Here is a 21,001-nt window from a genome sequence, read left to right on the forward strand (position 1 = left end):
TTTTTGAGCAGCTCAGCAGAAAGAAACTCAGAGAAAGCACCATATTCCACTTACAAGTCCACTTGTTAAATATATATATATATATACATTTTATTTATAAACTGTGTAATTTTAAAACTTAAGTTTATATGGCAGCTGTCAAGGACTGCCTGTGCAAATGCTGGGTTGCTACAAAGCTTAAGAGCAGCCTTCTATTGCATTTTAGGCAGTGAGATGAGAGAAATGTGTTTCCTCTTGCTCTTCAACCCTGCCTTTGTTCCAGGCATGTGTAATGTCACTGTCCCGAAGCCTGTATCTTTTTCATCCAAAGCCCTGCTAGACCTCTTAAAATCAAAGATATGATAAAGCATCAGACTAGGAAAGCTGTAAATGTGTCATGCTCTTAATTCTTTGCCTGTTAGCAGAGGAGAATGTTACCTGCTTTCCAGCTTCTTTTGGTTTGGGAGTATTTAAAGGGTTTGATTTCTTGGATTTTGTGGGGGGTAGTTTGGAGGAAGAGTTTTGAACAGATCTGTATTGCTGCCAATTTGTGTTTTATTATTCCAATAATTACTCAATTATACCTGTAAATTGCACGTTAGGAATTCCCTAATATCCTTCAGTTCTCACTCACGGGACACAGTAACATCTTTACCACACAGCCTATATTGTATTGATCAAGTTCATTGTTTCAAAGCTGACATTGTTTAATTCTGTAATCAATTGCATTAGAAATATTTTCCACGCATTTTCTGTTTTTAGTAGTTGAGGACTAAATTGATTGCATCTACCTTATCTTGTACCTATTTCAAAATCATTTACTATTGTCTCAGTCCAAAAAAAGCAATAAAGGGTAACGATAACAAAATCTACTATGAAGACTGTGAAGCTTTTGCTGTTTTTGTGTTGGCAAAGCTTTAGGCTTTATCATAATTACTAAGAACTGTTGTGAAAACATCCAGTGAAGGTTCCAATAAACATCAGTCTTATCATTTTCCTGCCATAAATGAACTGGGTGGAGTTCAAGCCAAACGAGCCTTCCTAGAGCCAATGACACAAGTTGTCTGGAGCTGGGGCTCAAAGAGACCTTCTGGAAGACAGAACCACATATTTTGGAAGATGTGGAGAGCCAGAAGGGCCTGAAAGTCATGATCTGAGCATTCTCAATTATTTCTTATTGTTCTAAGTAGCAGGACTAACAGACCATCCATTTGACATACACTGGAATTAAAGGATTCAGTTACAGTTTTAATCAATTTGAGAAGCAAAGGGATTTAAATGATGGCTTGACTTAATTCCAGCCAATGGCTACATTGCTCAAGAGAGATTTTATACCAAAGGTTTGGCAGTGCATGAGGGCCTGAACTATCTTTTAGCAATCATGTAATTCATTATTTTTGTTAGAAATAGAGAATCAGAGTTACATACTTCAGAATATTTTGCGTGACTTCAAAATAATGGCGACAACAATACTATCAGACATCTGTTTTTAAGCAATACATGAAATCTAAGTGTTGCCATCTTAAAACAAGACATGGAAAAAATATAGAACTGATTATTTAAAATGCATTTCTGAAGTGATTTCACTGCCATTTAAAAAATTATGCTCCTAATCTTGCCTGTATTTTGTTACTGGAAGACTGCTAAAACCTGTGTGATACACACACATATACTGTCTTCATGGAAATTCAGCTGGACTGTGGAGAAAAACATGTGAAGAAGACAATGGAGCAGCTCCATCAGAAGCAACTCAAAAGCTGCTTTGAAAATGAATGCTCTCATGGCGACCTTTTTTCCATTTGACTCCACCTCTGTAGCAAGCACCACACAGATTCTTCCAGGCAATGCTCCAGTAATGCAAATTCACAAAATATTTGCTTGGGCTATTATGTTATCAGAGAATCAGGAGATTAAATTTTTGTCATTGGCAATCGCATGCTTTTGTACTTGCTCTGCTTAGGAGATTTCCCTGCCTTGAAGGAAAAAGTTAATGAGGATGGGTATATACATGAATAACTGAGTCACTGATCTGAAGAACAGTGAAATACAGTGAAGCAATAACGATACAGCTCTATTGCACACTCTCGTCTAGAAGTGCTGAGCCATTTCTGAGTTGTTGCTGAAAGAACAAATACACATCTTTTTGCAATTCTCCCTGTTCCTGAACATTTCTATGCATATTTTATATTCTGAACTAGCATAACTTTATTCTGAACTTAAGTTGTGGAGTTTATAGGAACTAGAGACTGCCAAAAAGAATGCAGTGCCAGAGATGCCTACAATATGTGGACAAACCAATAATAACAGTAAGGATCATTATGTTTTCAAAACAGTATTTTGCAAGTACCCTGAGAAGTGCTTGGCAGTTAATTGCAATGGATAATTTGATGCGATGCTTACTCAGACATATAAATAAATGTACATTATATACATGCACAAATAGAAGTGTTTCATTCTGAAATTTGTCTCATAGTTACAGTACTGGAGAACTGCACGATCTCCAGCTCCAGATCCCACTTGCTTGGGATGCATGAGCAGTAATTTGAGTTGGCAGGTTTCTAGACCTCTGTATTTCACGTTCTGAGTTGAGATTTAATCAACTTTGATGGAAAGAAAAGGACCAAAGAAAATTGTCAGTATAATTAGCTGACCCAGTTCCCCAGTTCTGAGACGTACTAAGATAGAAGTTTGAAAACATAAAAATAGTAGCAAGAGGAGAAGGAAAGAAATTAGAAAAATAAAACATTGTAACCGTTGATTTAAAAAAGAAAAATAATCTATAACTATTGCATTTTGTAGAGGTTACTTCACATGTGAGTTGTACTAGCATAGTTGAGGAACAGTGGGGTGAGATATATGCATTTGGAAGCGTTGTCACCAGTCAGTGCTACTTTAATTCAGTTGATCTAATTGTAAGTGTATGTAATAATTCTTACCTAGGGACATGATAAAATCCAACTTTTTGTAGAAATAATATAGAATCGTGGCTGTGAAGCTCAAAAGTTCTGGAAAAAACACAATGTAAGTGATGCATCTCAGTTACACTGTAGCATGTCTCGCTAGTTTTGCAAATAAGTTTTGAAATTTTGCAAGTTTTGGAATTGGAAGTGCAGAAAAACCTTGTTGTTGATTACTGTTGTTTGTTTTTGCTGTTTTTCACTTTTGCATTTTTTTCCTTTATCTTCCATCTTTGGACCTTATGTTTCCCTTTTTATTACTGCCTCAGCTTATTTCCTTCTATCTCTGTAAAGAAAGGGCCCAAAAGCACCCTGTGACACTTTAGATGCATAAATTAGAGCTGCAAAGAGTGACCGTGAAAACCTCATGTTAGCAGTTAAATTGTGCCGTTATATTCCCCTTTTAATCCTCTTTCTTTGCTGACAGAACTGTCCATTTTTCCTGCCTGAAACTGTTAATGGCCAATATTTGACTACATCTTTAGTAAATGTAAGTTAGCACACAGTTTGTAGCATAAGGAAAAGAGTGGCATCTCTTGCTTTGTTAGCAACACCCTCTATTATGTTGGTTTTTTTTTAATGTTTATTCCAAGCTGGATGTGGCTCTGGGCAGCCTGGTCTAGTGGTTGGTGAACCTGCACACAGCACGGGGGTTGAAACTGGATGATCATTATGATCCTTTTCAGCCCAGGCCATTCTATGATTCTGTGACGTGCACTGAGGAGACAGTATTCTTCTTCAGCTGTTTGAGCTGAAGTTGTGTTTGATTGGTTAGGTGAAGATGAAATAGCTTAGCTTTCATTATAACTTTTCAGTGAATATGCATGTTTCACATAAGGCACAGGTGAAAGCAAAACAGCTCCTCTTTGTTGTAACTGCATGTTTGAGTTCAGGGTTAATCGCAGTATTCTTCCACTAATTGAATAGCAAATAATTGTATAGAAGGAAAACTTTGCTTTTTTTTTTTTTTTTTTTTTTTTTTTTTTGTGTGTGTGTGTGTGTGTGTGTGCTCCATGTTTTCTGAAGTAGAAAAAAGTTGATGTTAAACTTATGGTCTGTTTCTTACCATAACTATATTTTTGCGGTACTGTGAGTAAACAGATTCTTAAGAAGATTCTTCAGGAATAGTCAAGGTTTGGAAGGAAGAGTTGTCCTCTTACTGAGGGTAGTATGCTATTAAAAGAAAAAATTATTTCTAATTGCATAATTAGTGGCTCTCTTTGTTGTTTTCAAGTGCATTAAGCATTTTCAGTTGAAATGAAATGGATATGAAAAAAAGATAATTGTAAAGAGTGAAGACTTCCAGTAAAAAAATAAGTTCATTGTTCTACCTAAGTGATATCTGAAGAGTATGAGCCCAATTATCCATAACACTTGCTTGAAGATAAAGCACAAAACTGTGTAATGACTTAAAAATAAATAAATAAAAATAAAAAATAATAATAATAATAAAAATCCAGGGAGAAATAAACTGTTGACTTTGAAAGAAAATTATGTGTAGGTTTTGCTCTTGGGATCATTCAAAAACTATCTCAGCCCTTGTCTCCAGGGATGGCTGAGGGAAGTTGAAACAAGCTTGCTATGATACAGAGGTCCACTTGGTGACATTCTGTAGGTTTCTTTGAATCTCAGACTTCAGGATTGCTCTAGGCTGTGGTAGCATGGATCTTTGCATTCCTGCACTTTTTTCTGAGTTCAGGCTTGAATTATGTTTAGCTGCATGCCATTTCTTAATGAAAAAGGCATATTTTGGAATTGTTTTACTGAAGCATTGTTTGCTTTCCTCCAGTTATTCTCTTACCTACTTAACAATTTTTTTCTTGACTGAAAATAAGGAGGTAGCATCAAAAATCAGCAGTCCTATATGCGATGAACTCTATTAGCAATTTGTTTTCCCAAACTCTGTGTTTGTTGATAGCTGTGTGTATGGGAACTGCTGAGTCATGGCCTGAACGTCTGACTGATCACCTGAGGCGAGCCATGAGTCAGCCAGAGGAGCACAGCTGAAGGCAATTCACCTGTGCTGCCGGAAGGGGTGGAGCCTGGCTGCACCTCTCCTAGACCTATTTAAGAGCTGGCTACCAGTGGGGAAGGATCTTGTCTGGAGATCCCACCTTCTGGTGTTTTGTGGGTGAGCCCAGCATAAGGGTAAGCCTTCCATTTATTCTCTCTTGTTATCATAGTCCACTTCGCCTAACTCTCTTGTTTATTTTGTGATTATAACATCTTGATATCCATTGATTATACACTGTGCGATAAGGATGGGATTTCAGGGTGAAGCCACTTGCGCCATGCAGACTCTAGATGCCTGGGAAGTTTTCTACTTGATTTCCTGTCATTGGGAGATTCAGAAATGTTTTTTACTTATACTCTTGGTTTATCAGAAGTAAGCAGGTTTTTAACTTCCTTTACGCGTGCGTACATGTAACAGTGTTTCTCCCTTATTCACTTCCTAGTTGTAATGAACCTCTATGGAGTCTGGGTTCTTAAACTCCTTCCCTTAGTAGTGCGAGTTCTCAAGCAGTATCCTCTTTAAGCTGAATATTAAATTTATAGTAAACTTTTCATTACAAATGAAATAATTACGTCTATCTAAAAGCGCCTTTTTTTTTTTTCCCTGCAATATGTGTTACAGTCTTTTTTTTTTTTTTTTTTTTTTAAAAATTATTCATAAGAATCAGTGCAGAACACAAGATATATCCAGATTGAAAATGCTACGTGCCCTTCCATGTATAACAATGAAATGTGCATTTTGCTACTGAGATTGCAAATATATCACTGCTATCTGCATGTAATTAAATGATTTAGATTTTCTTTTTGGCTGTACTTACTGGCAAATGTTTCCTGAATGTCTTGATAAACTTGCTGCTTCTGCATTGTTGTTTTAGGTAAAGCTTAAGAACATATTGGCTATTCTTACCTAACACTAGAAACATTTCATTGACTAAAAATTCATTATTAAAAGAGTTGCATATAACAAACTTGTTTTTCAAAGAGGATAAATTGATAAAAAATGAAAGGATTTACAGCGTGGAACCTTAGTTAGATCTTTCAAGTGAGTTATTGGGTAGGATATAAAGCATCTATCCTAAACTGTGTACAAATCACCACACAGCTGTCGCACCCTGTGAACTTAGAAAAGACAGTTCTTTCACCAGTGTTGGTTGCATTTCATGTATTCATTTCCTTACTAATTCCTGTATTTCCACTTTACTATATCTGCTGAGACTTGGCCTGTCAGAAAAACTGACAGCCCTGAGCTTTCCATCTGTTAATCCTCTTAGAAAAATAGCCCCACATTTTGGGTAGTGCATACAGGCTCCAACAGACCTTGTAGAATCATAGAATGGCTTGTGTTGGAAGGGACCTCAGAGCCCACCCAGCCCCTGCCGTGGGCAGTGCTGCCCCCCATCAACTCAGTTGCCCAGGGCCCCATCCAACCTGGCCTTGAGCGCCTCCAGGGATGGGGCACCACAGCTTCTCTGGGCGGCTGTGCCAGCGCCTCACCTCACCATCCTCTGAGTAAAGTATTTCCAGCTAACATCCAATCCAAATTTTCCCTCTTCTAGTTTAAAACCATTCCCTCTTGTCCTATCACTATCAGACCCTTTAAAAAGTTAGTCTCCCTCCAGTTCATAAGCTACCCTCAAGTACTGGTCACAGTGAGGTCTCCCCAGAGCCTTCACTTCTCCAAGCTGAATTAAGTCCAACTCCCTCAACTTTTTTTTCCTTTGTTTACTGGTGTTGTCACTGCATCACAGAAGGCTATCAAAGGTCAGGCACAGTCTGCCCTTAGCAAAGCTGGCTGTCACAGATCACCTCTTTATCTCACATGTGCCTTAATACTGCTTCCAGGAGGATCAGCTTTGTGATCTTCTCATGCACAGATGTGAAGCTCACAGGTGTATCATTTCCTGGCTTTCTTTTTCTCCCTTTCTTAAAAATGAGAGTGATGTTTCCCTTTTTACAGTCATGGGGGACTTTGCTCGATAGCCAAGACTTTTAAAATATGATGAGAATTGTACCACAACCACATCAGTCAGTTCCTTCAGGATCTTGGGATGCATACTGTCCAGCCACATAGACTTGTACACATTCGGTCTCATGAGACAGTCTCTAACTTGCTCCACTCTTACAGAGGAAGTTTTTGATTTCCCCCCCCCGCCCCCCCCCAGCTAGAGGTTTGGGGATATGGAGGAGTGGGAAGCCTTACTGCTTCTGCTGAAGTCTGAGGCAAAGAACTTGAGTACCTGTTTGCTCTATGTCTGTTAAAGCCAGTTCTCCCGTTTCATTTACTTGCAGAGAGAGTACATTTTCCTCTGCCTTTGGTGCTGGCTTCACTCTTTTGTTATATAAATCTTTCCATTCTAATTGAGACTTTGAAATCTTTTGTTTCATCCTCAACCCATTTCAGTTTTATTTAATTCTTTTCAAGAATAAATCTAGGAATGGTGATTGATTGGATCAATCTAACCTGTCTTTTCTGCTTTACTTTTTCAGGATTGCACAGTGTATGAAACAGAGAATAAAATTCTTCATGTGGTAAGTCGTTTTTGGATTTCTATTAATAAATGTACTTGCATTGAACAAATGGGATTCTATCTCTGTGTGTTTTGTACTTTTTCCGTGTATTGCCAGTGTGATAATGAGCTAGTCTGCATATGACTGACTGCTGAATATTTGGAAATAAGTATGAATAGGTAATGATTGCTAGGAAAACCAAGCTTGACATATGAGAAGCCAGCAGCTTTGTAGTGGCTTATGTTTTAAGCTGGTTCATGCCGATCTGTTGTTTGTAAAACATGGTTAGGAAAATGATTTTGAAGAATGAGATTTCCTTTTAGAGAGCTGTTTTCTAGTCTTATATGATATCATATGTAAATGTTAGTGACATAGCTTCCTTTATTCATCACTCCTAGGAGTACTGAGCTAGTCTAGTGATAAGAAGATTAAAGCAGAGCTTTCCTGTTGAATTCTCAGCATAAATACAATAGTCTATTCCCAGATTTTCTACTGCTATTCATAACAAATAAAACAGCTGAAATTTGTCAGCACTTAAACACCAGAATATAAAATGGTTTGGAAAGGCTGACACTTTAGGGGATGGAGAGAAGAAAGTTTGAGAAATCTTGTGTGAAAACTACTGAGATGACGTAACACCTAAGTATTAAATACTAAATTGCCTTTCATGTTCTGTTGGTGGTTTAGTGAGTATCAAGTTAACCCTGACCCTGCTTCTGAAATGTGGAGTCTCACAGAGATGTGAAGCCTTATTTTCTAAGGGTGAAAAATAAAGTAACTTAGCTGATGAAAATGATAATATTTTACCTTTCACTGTATTTCACTTTCAGATAGGTTTTGATATCTTATTTCTCTTATGGTCTGAGTTTAAGGAAGAAAAAAATACTTTATTTTAAAACATGAACTTTCCAGTAACGTTGCTACACTTTTTTATTCACCTCTCCCATATCAAATACATGGCAATCTGAATTCTGTAAGCTTTTGACAATTTGATTTCACAGTGATGTGGAGTAAAATGTCTCCTTGTAATTTTAAGTTACACTGACATTTTTCCCCTGTGGGACACAAGGAATTTACATTTTTAGTCAGGCTGACATCATCTTCTTTGCTAGGCTGATCTCTGCAAGCATTTAAGTAATGAAGTTTTTAATTGCATAATCTTGGCAAAAAATGAAGTACTGTAAGTTTGAATCCATTATATAAAGCCTGATTTTCAATACATGCTTGTTTTCTGCTGTAAGAGCCAAGATTTTTGACATCTGATGTACATACAGTATATAACATTTGCAAATTAGCAAAAAGAGTTTGAAAGAGAGCTGGCAGTGGTTGAAGCTGATGAAGCATCAATTAATATAGTCTCCAACATAAAATTTTGAGGAAGCCAAGAGAGATTCATTTAAGATGTGAATGGACAAATCTGAGACAGGTTTCATTACAGTTACATTAAAAATAACTGCAAATGATGAAGTGACATTATGTTATTCAGACTCACACAGGCTTATTACTTTAATCCACAGCAACCACTTTGTGGTGACAAGTGGACACATAAGTTATCGTAGAGAGCTTAATTACATTCTTTGGTAAGTGCTCAAGGTGACAAGGAAACATGAGCAGAACACCATACTTGTTGCCTAGGGTTAAAGTTAACTTGTATGTATTGTACATAACTTGGATTGTTTCTGATCATGTTACATTTCAACTGATGGATGGAATTTCATGAAGTAAAAGCTGACAATAGCAAACAAGGAAAGAGAAAAATCTCTGTCTGAATAATTAAAAGATTAGTTTTGAAAGCAGATTCTGAATTTGAAAGGGAATATTTTAGAAGTGCAAATGAAAAGATTAATGATAGAATTGAAAGCAGTCGCCGTTCCCTCTAACTCCTCTGGGAAGACAGAAAAAGGTGTTGTGAATTTTGCCTATTAGAAAATCAGGGGAGGATCAGTGTAAGAGAGAGGTTTACAACAACAACAACAAAAAAGTAGTAGGAAAAAAGCCTGATATTTAGAGCGAGCATGTGTCTTTTATCTCAGTATCAAAGAAGAGAGGACAGTAGTTATCTTATTGGATATCAAAATATTTGAATGCACACACATGCAGAGCAGTAAATGCAGTGCAAACCAGGTTAAAGATGTTCAAGAGAGTGATTAAGAATTTAAATCTCTTTTTATAGACTGTGTATCCTTGAGGTGAATGTTAATAAGAAGGTTCTCCAATATCAAAAGAGTAGAGTAAATTTTAATAAAAGCATAGAAAGAATCTTGAATGCAAAACCTGGAAAAACCAGCAGAAATGGAAAGGACTCAGACAGATACGATATACTTTGATTTTCAAAAAAGAGATAATTTAGTTTCTAAGACCGAACTGTTTGAGTATGTTACCTATTAGCAAACAACACAAATTCCTGCTGATATCAGACGTGTCTGACTAGCATGTCATCCAGCTACTTTTTGAATGATCACATACCAATGTGTAGCTGGAGTGAATTACAGAGGAACTTGAATTCAGAATTGCATGTTTGTCCTGTATGATTTCATGTACAGTGTGACAGAAAAAAGGTTCCTCCCAAAAGTAAAAGGCAATGACTTAAAACTGATTACCAATTTGTGTAATTAGCCTATGGAAACCCTTGTTGTAAGGCAAAACCTCCTGGATGCCTACCTGTGCGACCTGGTGTAGGGAACCTGCATTGGCAGGGGAGTTGGACTCGATGATCTCTGGAGATCCCTTCCAACCCCTACAATTCTGTGATTCTGTGATTTTTCTCACTAAGGAAGTATAGTTTTAAAAGTTTTTGAAGTTTTAAAAGATCCTTTTTTACCTATGTAGCTACAGCATAAAAATAAATTAAAGATAGGTATATACTTTTATTCTTTAGGACATCAAGAAATTTGTGATTTTACTATCGCTGGATACAAGTAGTTTATTTTTGTCCATGTCACCTATCAGCGGTCCTGCAGATTTACTTCAGAGCAGGTTGAACATATCCTTCATTCACATGCTTAAAAGTGTTTTCTTAGGCTCACGTGCAATCGTTCGGAGGCTGGAGTGCTGTAAGTACACAACTCTCAGGGAGTTGCTGCCCAGTTCCCAGCAGAACGAGCCTCTGTTGTGCTCACCCATCCTGTCACCTGATCCAAATCAGGGGTCAAGAAGGTGTGTGGGCACAGCTGGGGTATGTGAGACCACGCTGCTATCAATCAGATGCTATCAAAATGCATCTGTGGATACTGCCAACATCAGTGAGTCACTCACTCTTCTCTATTTCCTTGGAAGCATGGTGAAGTAGGCAACATCTCGCACAACAGGCGAGATCCTTAGTTAAATGACAAATTGTTTGGCTTTAGGTAGGGCCAGAAAGTAGTTGATGTGTTCATTTTCTGACAGCAGTACTTTCTTTTGGAAAGTCCTCTTTCTTCGAGATAACTGTGGGAGTTCACGTGGAGAGATTGCTGAATCACCTTATCCATAGATAGCATGTTTTAATGTGAACAAACTTATTTTGAAGTCAACTTTTTGTCAGAGAAATGGTACTCTCTGATGACAGAAAAGTATGAATCCAGCCTATATTCAAGAAGGATTTTTGTTTACTCTTTGAGCAATTGGATCTTCAAATACTTCATAAATCATTTTGTCTTCCCTCATGATATTAGCTTAAGTAGTAAAATAGGCTATTTACCTGAACACATAAAATGGATCTAAAGAAAAAGGTCACATGTAAAATAGCTGACATTTTAAGAAATTAACCATGTCAGTTTTGTTTATTTATTCTAAACAGAAGTTGGAAGAACGTGTATTTGGGAAAAAACAAGTTTCTACTTAAATTTTCTGCCCTAGAATTGCAGGTGTGTTAAAACAACTTTGAAGACTTGTATATTTCTTAAAATTATTTTTACTGTGAATTAATTTGTAAAAGCCATGCAATAAGAAGCATAAAAGTATGTGGGAATAATATGTTGGGTTTTACTCATTAAGAGATTTCTGTTTCTGAAATATTCATGACAACAAAGAAATGCTTCGTATTTCTATCACTGCCAATTTCTCAGTATGTTTCTTTTCCATGTTACCTTTTGCTCAATAATCCATGTAACAAATAAATAAGTAGATGGTAGAAATTGTTATAATTTGTTAATGTAAGCACAGAATAAATGTCAGCAGAAAAAAACACCAACAAAAGTAGATGGCAAAAAAAAATAACTTAAAAGAATCAGTTAAAATATAGTTGGCCAAAATATGAAGTACATAAGCCATGGGTTGTTTTCTTTAAAATTGGGAGTTGCCATTTTGTATCCAGAATCTTAATATTAATTCATCTTGAGATGATAAAGTGCATGGAAAACAGCTAAGCTTAAAAAGGTATCGGTTCTGCTTATTTGGGGAGTTAAGATGTTCGCAAAAGTCAGAATGGAGCTCTAAAGTCTTTTAAAAATAATTTGTGGATTCTTTCCAGCAGTTCAGTGCTCAGTAAGATAGAAATACGTGGTTCAATCAGTATGAAACAGTGCAGTATGAAAATTGAGACTGAGATAAGAAGGACTAATTATAGAAAGCAGAAGTGACGTTCTAGTCAGATTAATAATATTTTTTTACTGAATTTTCAGCTTAATTTTCTGAAGATTATGCTGCTTTTCCTGAAAAGGTGCAGCTTTTTAATCTGGAAAACTGTGGAAATGAGAACTGGAGAATGAAATTAATATTCAGATGTGTAGCAGAAATGCAAATTTACGGCTTGAACCAGTGATTGAGCACCCGGTGAAAGGCAGGCCAACCCAGGGGAGCTCAGCTGCATGCAGTGCACTTGAGCGACCAGGAGGGGTGGAGCCAGGATCTACCTCCTCCCAGACCTCATTTGAGGGTTGGCATTGGAGGCAAGGTATCTTGCTGGAGGTCTCTCTGTATCTGAGGCCTTCCAGGGGGTAAAAAGTCTTTTTTGTTTCTGCATCCACAGCTGCTGGACTTGGGCTTATCATCATTTGCTGTAGCCAAGGGCTTTGCCACCCCACCCCTAGTTCTGTTCTTTCCATTGTGTTTCAGCATTAGAAGGTGTTTGTGAAAAACATGAGCTATTTAAATTATTTTCTCTTGTGTTACTAAACTGAAAAAGGAGAGAACAAGTAATGGATCAGGGTGTTCTCTTTTTGCTTGTAGAGAAACCACAGTGCTAATAATTCAGTCCTGCCTACTGAATTTGAATATTTGTTATAGAGCTATAATTGTCTAAGAATGCACTGTCAAAGGTATCATTTTAATAGTCTGATTAAAGAAAAAAAGAAAAAAGTAACCACCCACTTCCCTTCAAGGTTCTATACCTTGCGAAAAGGTTCAGCAAAACTCACTAATTCTGCATCCAAAGTAAGATTGAGTTACTAATTAAACTTCATGTATCTGTAAATAGTAGAGTAGGTATGGATGGTTCTAAGATTGCTGCAATTACTGCAGTATTCCATATGGTACCAGAAATGTTTTGGTCCAATATTAATTGATAAATAATTATTCTGTATGTCTTATTCATACTAGTTAGACTTCATTCTGAATGCTTGTATTGCTTTATCTCAGTAAGATGTAGTTAAGCTTTTTTTTTTTTTTTCTGAAATGTTAAACTTAACATCACGAAGACATTTTTTCTGACTTTTGCCCTGAATTTCTATGCCTCACTGCCATCCCACTCATCATTTGAATGATGTTGTTATGATTTCTTGTAGAAGAGGCTGGTTCTTTTCTTGCCCTCAGCTCTGGGAACGTTAAGCCAGGATGCTTCTGTATTGCTACTGTTTGGCAGGATAGATTTAAGTTTGGTCACCAGCCTGGATAAAGATAAATACGGGAACAAATAGAAGTCTGTTTGCTTCACCAGAAATATTTGATGAACATAGAGTTCCTGAGTGAACAGATAATGGGTGACTGACTTCACAGAATCACAGAATCACCCGGGTTGGAAGGGACCTCAAGGATCATGTAGTTCCAACCCCCCTGCCTAGCAGGGCCACCAAACATACACATTCAGATCAGGTTGCCCAGGACCCCGTCCAACCTGGCCTTAAACACGTCCAAGGACGGGGCATCCACAACCTCCCTGGGCAGCCCGTTCCAGGGCCTAACCACTCTCCTAGTAAAGAACTTCCCCCTAACATCCAACCTAAATCTTCCCTCCTTCAACTTAAAACCATTTCCCCTAGTTGAGGGAGAAGGCCTGTGGAGGCTTTTCGAGCTAGTCATGTCCGTAACTACTCCCACTGTACGGCAGAAGATGGACATAATTTTGCTGGTGCAGAGTGAATTAGCCACAGAGAATCACAAAAGATGCAAGAGCAATTCAGTCACCTTTTTGTCCTCATCCCCTTAGCTGAAAGGAGTAATTGTAAGAAAATGGCAAGAAGTGAGTGTACTGCAGTCCAAAAACATAAGTACAAAGTATGGTTTTCAAGTAGTTATCTACAAAGTGGAAGAAAATGTTTCCCATTGAATTTCTGTCACGCAATTAAATGTTTTTTAGTGATATTTTCATCCTCTTTTGAATCCTTTAGCTTTGCATGTAGAAACTGTGTTGTAGCTATAATATGCAATTATAAGTTTGTTACTGAATAAAGAGAGAATTTATTACTAATGTGAAGTGATGAGTTATTGCAAGAGAGAACTGAAGCCATTACTGTAAGGTTTATAGTGAGAATAGGGGCTGTGTAACAAAAGGAGAAAATGTAATCATCTGCTCATTTCTCTCAGTTAATCTTTTGTAACTTGTTTGTTGGTGGTTGTTTTTTGTTTTGTTTTTTTTTGGCTTTGCCAAAACGTTTTCCTTTGTTCAGACGTCTTACATGCTGAAAGCTAAGTGCAGCTTGAAAATGGCAAGGCATTTCTAAATTCCTGCTGATGTTTACAGGAGTAATTGGATGCTCATTTTTCTCTGCATCTTACTGTATCTATTAGCTACTCATCATTTTTGGATTTATTTCTCCAAAAGTATAAATGCAGCACATAGACATGTAGAGATACTTTCTTCAAAGTTTTCCGTAGTGGATTCCACTGCATATCAGAGAACACCTACCCCTCTTTTTTTTTTTTTTTTTTTTTTTTCTCAATATGTCTGTGTGAATTGCTTAAAGGTGTATATATTTTGGCTTAACCACTGAATCTGCATTGCTCACACAGAGCTATCTCCTAGGACTGTATCTTATTCATTGAGAAAGTTTCCTCTTTTGTCTTCAGTACAAGCAATAGAAGTTGTACTTGTATTTTGAGGAGGATAATGAGTGGCAGACATACTAACAATCTTTAATATTCAGTTTTTCCTCTGCAGTATTCGAGTATGATATCTGAGTTGCTGACTGATTGAGTTTGGAAGAGACCTCTGGGTCCATCTGATCCAACTCCTGCTCAAGCAGTGACACTCTGAGCAGAGTGCCAGGACTGCATCCTCAGGTGTCTTCCAATCTCTAAGAAGATTTGCAGAATCTTCTTGCAGCCTCTGGGCAGCCTTTGCCAGTGCTCCATTACTTGTACAGCACAGGAGTGCTGCTTGGTGTTTGAGGGTCTGTCCCACTCCCTCTGGATGGCAGAAAACTCTGCATCTTCTGTAGGTTTCTGAGATGCAGTTTTCCCCTTGTTCTTTCACTCATTACCTCTTGCTGAGAAGCCTGTTTTCTCTGCTGGAGTCCAGAAAGTGGTGAATGGAAAAGAGCTAGGTTAATTTGGGTAACACTATTTTCTTTCATCCTTGCAAAGAATTAATAGGATGTCCAAGCCAGGGCTGAAGAGCAGTTATGGCCCCCAAATTAATTTAGTGTATTTACACGTCTGTTAGCTTCTAAAGTCATATGTTTCTAAATGATATTGCAGTAGGGAATCAGAAGTTATGAAAGTAGTATCTAGCATTCTGATCCTGTTAACGATGTCTTCACAATCAGAAATTTAGTTTTCCAAAGAAGCAAAAGGTACCTAACGCTTTAGAGAAAAGGGGAGAGGAGCTGACATCAGATTTTAGTGCAGCATAAGCTGTATCACAGGCATGCATTTGTGCTGAAGAGCTAAGGTGAAAAGTGTTGTCTTATATGGAACAAATTGAGCAACAAATGTATGCTGTTGATGTGCTTTTCTTCCACTCAAATTAATTCAGTAGCATATATGAAAGCATGTCGGTCCATTTCTTTCTCTCAAAGAATATATCATTAATAAAAAGCCTAAGCATTTCTCTCACCTACATAATTTGTTCCATTCGCTTCTGCCAAAGTGAATGCTACAGTGAAGTCTGGGAAAAATTAGAGCACTGAATGTAACTTTAGATTTAAAATGAGAAGTTGCTTGAGTTGAGCTCACAAACAACATGTGTGGAATAAACCTGATGAGCTGCAGTGGAGCGTTTAGGAAAAGTGCTGTAGAGAAGTCAAAGGTGATTTAGTTGGGAACTTTCTAAGTGCAGAAACATGTCTCCTTTAAATTAATATTGTTCTTGTGCCATGGCAGCATCTTTGCTATGGAAGTTCCCAACTCTCTGGGGAGGTTCAAGATGAGCGGGGGCAACTTGTCATTTTCCATGAAGAAGTCATTGAACTCCTAATTGGAATGGAGAACACTCCTGAAGTTTCCTCTGTATACTATGTTATGCTGATCAGTACATTAAAAAGTCTTGGCCAATGAAGCTAACAATAGTAATTTAGGCAGGAACCAGACTGCAACTAAAATCAGACCCACTTTTTTTTTTTTTTTTTTTTTTTTTTCCCAGTTACTATAAAGTTTTGTTATAAACTGACATATATGTACTGTTTGAATGTATTCCAGAGTCATCTGAGCTTAGATACTTTGCTTGGGCTGAAAAAGAAAAACAAAGCAAACAATCAACCTTCCAAAAACAAAATAAAACTAACCCTAAATGAGATTTTTCTGAAAGTAAGGACAAGGAAAAATGCATAGTTTTGGCAGTATCATCCTCTGGTCGTGTTTTCAGTGACAGCCCCTGAACCTGCTCTTTCAGGGAGGAGAGGACAGCTACTGCACACAAGTGTACTCCTTGCTGTCCTTGCTCTGCGCATGCTCAGAGTTCTGGTAGTTACCCTTCACACTAGCTTGATAGACCCTTGATCTTGCTTGCAGTCTAACTCTAACTACAAACTGTTTCATCAAAGATATTTGAATATATAATAGTTAAGAGAGACTCGTAAGATTCTGTGGGAATTCTGACATTGGCAGACTTACGCTTTCAGAAGAAAATGAGTTGCTGGGTATTTGCTTATGTCAGCTGAAAGTTTTGGGTTGTTGGGCAGAACCCAAACCCATTTTCTTTTTTCTTTCTTTTTTCCTTAGGTCTATACATTTTGTTGGAGCGACAAAACAGAAAATACATACTACTCTGAAATCTCTTGACCAGCTTAATTAAAAACAAATCAGGCTCATTCCTTTATTGCCATGCAAATATATGTGAAATACAGGAAGTCTAGGGAACATGAATATGTCAGCTCATTATGTAATAGCAGTGAGCTTAAGTTCAAAAACCTCCTGCAATAAACATCATTCTCTCTCCAAAGGAAAGGAAGGTTCTCAGAAGCAAACAAAACCTTTTTTAATGAAATTAGGTTTCTGGACAAAGCTTTTCCACAATTATTAAGCAAGTAATGTTGTGATTAGGTCTCATTATGTTGAATGACTGTTTCTTGAGAAACTGTCTTCACGGACTATTAGTTGATGGCATATTGTTTTATTGAATCACTTATGTCCATTAGTGTTCTTTTAGAAGAAAAAGATTTAATTCTGTTGATCAGAAACTGAAAGAATTCAGGAACTTACTCTATTTTCATTTTTTTCTGTACTTTCAATTTTCTTTTGCTATTTCTAGTCACCACTAACATGATACAAATATATGGTAATAAACCTGATAACGTTTAATGAATTTCTAGAGCTTCTCTGTACTCAACCTGGACAAGCATGAAGCAGAAAAGATGTTTTTTTTTTTTTTTTTTAAATGCAGCAGCGTTTTGCCCCTTAATATCATTTTTTTTTTCCTAGAAATCCAGCTGTATATGCATTCCCACTGAATGAGAGCTTAAATTTCAGAAAAGTCATAGTACTGAAGTCTTCATCTGAAAGTACATCCTCTAACTCTAGAGTCCCTGTTAGAGACTTTGCTGTGGCTCATTTATTGTGCTTCTAATGTACCAGATACCATCCTATTGGGCAGCAGAATTAATGTCTAGGATGGAAAAAAAGTAATAGAAGTCAGGGGTTGGAAGAGACCTTAAAAGATTATCTAATCCAGTGCCCCTGCCAGATCAGGAACACCTTTATCAGATATACCAGGCGGGCTTTGAATGTCTCCAGAGGAGGAGACCCCACAGCCTCTCCAGGCAGCCCATACCAGTGTTGTGTTACCCTTATTTTGAAGAAGTTTTTTCTCATATTTGTGTGGAACCTCCTGTGTTCCAGCTTGCACTCATTGCCCCTTGTTCTATCGGATCTCACTGAGAAAAGCCTGGCTTCAGTCTCCTTACGCTCACCCTTTACATATTTATAAACATTAATGATGTCAAAAGATTTTAAATAAAATATCTTTAAGGAATGCTAGAGGTATATTGCAGATATTTTTTTCAATCATAGTAACTTGGTGATTTTTGCATCCAGTATTCCTGGAGCACCTTTTGACAAATATTCACACCACCTTATTTTCACCCACACTCCATAAGCTTAGTAGTTTTTAAAGCAATTAATAGGAAATATATGTAGTGAAAGCAAGTCTAAAGTCAGTTTTAATCAGCAAAAAATAATTCATAGCGTGGGACTTTTCATTTTGCATGTGAGAGATTAAGTCCGCTAGGTTTCTAAAAAGGATTTTTCATTTCTTTTTGGTGCAGTTGCAAGAGAATTAAAAGTATAGGTAACATACCAGTATTGTATTTAAAACCAAAAGAAGTCAACAACAAAACCCTAAGTTTTCATTTGTTATGGAATTTCATATCAGTTTTACCGTTTTGTAAGTTTCAGCTCAAACCAGTTTTCTTTTACCCAAAAAGTCTTAAAAAAATGAATTTTGTGGTCAAGTTGATCATTATAGCTTTTCAAATTCTCCCTAGTTCTGGTAAAGCACCAAACCTTGAATTTCTTTTTTCATTAACGATGCTGTGACGTGAAATACAAACAAAGCAGAAGCAATTTGTGTGTGTTCGTGAATGTATGTGCTTGAAAGTAATATTATCTCTGGAAGAAGGTCACATTGGTAGTGTTTCATTATGTCTTCCATTTGATTTTAATTATTCATGTTTCGTATTATCGTTGAATAAAGTAATCCATCTATACAATATAAAATTTTCCAGCCGATTGTCAAGTTTGAGGAGAAAACTTCAATGTGATGGTCTGCAACAAGATTAAGTTTCCACTGTCACTGCATTTTTATTTTTGATTTTTTTTTCTCACAGCAGCTTTTTTACTTTCCTTTCTCCATAAAGCATTTGCAGTTTGGCATTTAGAATTACGAGGGTTGCTTGTCGGTGGAGATTATATCCAGTTTTATATCCTATTTCTATATTATTGTTGTAGATGCCTGTACCTTAAAAAGTATGCTTTGCAATCTTGGAAAAGTAGTTGGTGCAGCAGTTGGGTGTAGTTGGGTTTCAGTCATTTGAAGAGATGGGTTAAATTTAATCTTTTGCATGTAACGGCAGTTAAGCTGCCTCTTCACTGGTTTCGCTGATACCTGCAGTTATGGGACCAGAAGAATGTTCTAATCCCCAAATTCTCTGACAAAACACACTGAAACCTGAACTAAAAAATTGGTTTTAGCTGCTGAAAGGGGATTCCGTAGAAAACACTGGAGCTCTCAAAATTGCTTGCTTACAGAAACATGAGAGAAGGCTAACAAATAATTTATCACAACTTCCCTGCCTCTGACAAGAGGGAGTTAGATATGAGAAAATAGAAAGCACCCATTTGACAGCTCCAGCCCTTTTAGAATCTTTTTTCTGTCTCTATCTTGCTGTAAGGAGGCTGCCAAGGATAACAGGTTTAAGAATTATCCCATCGTGAAGCGGTTATTTATTGTCATCTTTGTGCCTGCAATAGTAAATCATACTTGGCACCAGCAGAAGATGAGAAACTCAGTCCAAAGTCAATTAGCATGTTTTATGAGTACAAAATAAACTTCAGAGTTAATGGGAGTTGCCCATGGTTGTTAAGAGCCTGATTGTCATCTGTGCTGAATGTCTGCACTTTCAACTGAAAATAACAGGGCCTGGGGCATTTAATGGCTTTGTGAAAAACACCAAGAGAGAGCAGCTTGGAGGTCTCCATGCACTCACTCCCTGTCTGCCAGAGCACAGCATAAAAGTATTCACCTCACTCTAGGAGGGCATGGGAGCAGCCCACGTGGTCCCTTTGTCTTTACTGAGAAGCAACAATATTTGCCTCTATTTTCCTTCCCTAATCTGATTTCTTTAACAATGTGATATTTCAAGTTGTAGGTTAAATAGTAAACAGTTAGTAATGGTGTACTTATTACGGCTTTTTATTTTTTCTTCGTAGTGTAAAACTCTCTCTGGTGTCTGTGACCACATCATCTCACTCTCTTCTGATCCCCTGGTTTCCCAGTCGGCCCACCTTGAAGTGATCCAGCTTACAAACATCAAGCCAAGTGAAGGGCTGGTAAGAAGTACGCAGTTAATCAAACACATCATCCATGATAAGAGAGTAACAAATAACAAAACAATTTGTATATGTGGAAATGAATAGGACTTTTTAGACTCTTTTTTTCAAGTCTGAAAATAGTTTGATTTCTCATGCTAGTTTGATTTCTCATGCAGCTGGGCCAGTAGGGAAGTGTTTTGTATGGCTGAACAATGTATGTGAAAATTTAGTGAACAAGAAGAAATGAATGAGGAGTTCTTGTCATTTATACCAGCTTCTAAGAAATGGTTCAGATTGTTCTAGCATCTTTAAGTCTGAAGGGATTTAAATTACTAAGATCAACTCAACCAAGAAGTTTGCGTGGGCTTATGCACAAAAACTGTCAAATTCTGGAATATGCCTCATAGTATCTCAGGGATATAGAGCTGTTTTGTAAGTTATCCAGAGGCTGCACAGCACTGCTGAGAAGTAGCTTATTGAATTTTATAGCAAGAACTCTGCACGCTTAATCAGGTGGTTGTAAAGGCTCAGTGCAGCCAGCCTGTGTTTGCTGCTCAAGAGTTGACTTACATTTTTTGTTTGTGGTATCCAACACTCATTGCATGAAGAACACAACAGGTAACAATTACAGCTGTACATCACTACTAATATATCTTCCCACAATCCTTGGAGAAAGCAGTTGATTAAAGTACAGTTAACCATTTTCTGCCTAATGAAATAACTTTTGCAGCTTAATCCCAAGTTTATTCTCAGTCCATTTACTTAAATAAGAGAAATCACTGCTGTGCTCTTCTCAGCAGTAGGTTTCTAAGTTGTTGTTTGGATGGTGTAGTTTTAGAGTATTCTGGCTTGTGCGTTTGTTGTATTAGAGGTTGGGGTTTTGTCTTTTTTTCCTTTTTTTTTTTTTTTTTTTTTCGGTTTTTTTTTTTTTTTTTTTTTGCAAA

At 37.2% G+C, this 21,001-nt stretch overlaps 1 protein-coding gene across 3 annotated transcripts in view; it reads left to right on the top strand.

Annotated features, from left to right (window-relative positions):
- CNKSR2 (connector enhancer of kinase suppressor of Ras 2) overlaps positions 1–21,001 on the top strand; it is a 205,352-nt gene that overhangs the window by 64,674 nt on the left and 119,677 nt on the right. For all 3 annotated transcript variants that reach the window (XM_042867255.1, XM_042867252.1, XM_042867253.1), the window contains exons 5-6: positions 7,437–7,478; positions 19,956–20,075. In XM_042867255.1, coding sequence (XP_042723189.1) covers positions 7,437–7,478; positions 19,956–20,075 — 162 coding nt within the window. The remainder of the gene's footprint in view (positions 1–7,436; positions 7,479–19,955; positions 20,076–21,001) is intronic.

Source organism: Lagopus leucura, unplaced genomic scaffold (assembly GCF_019238085.1).
Source record: "Lagopus leucura isolate 7727_CA_CO unplaced genomic scaffold, USGS_WTPT01 Super-Scaffold_100001, whole genome shotgun sequence".
Classification (NCBI taxonomy): Eukaryota; Metazoa; Chordata; class Aves; order Galliformes; family Phasianidae; genus Lagopus; species Lagopus leucura.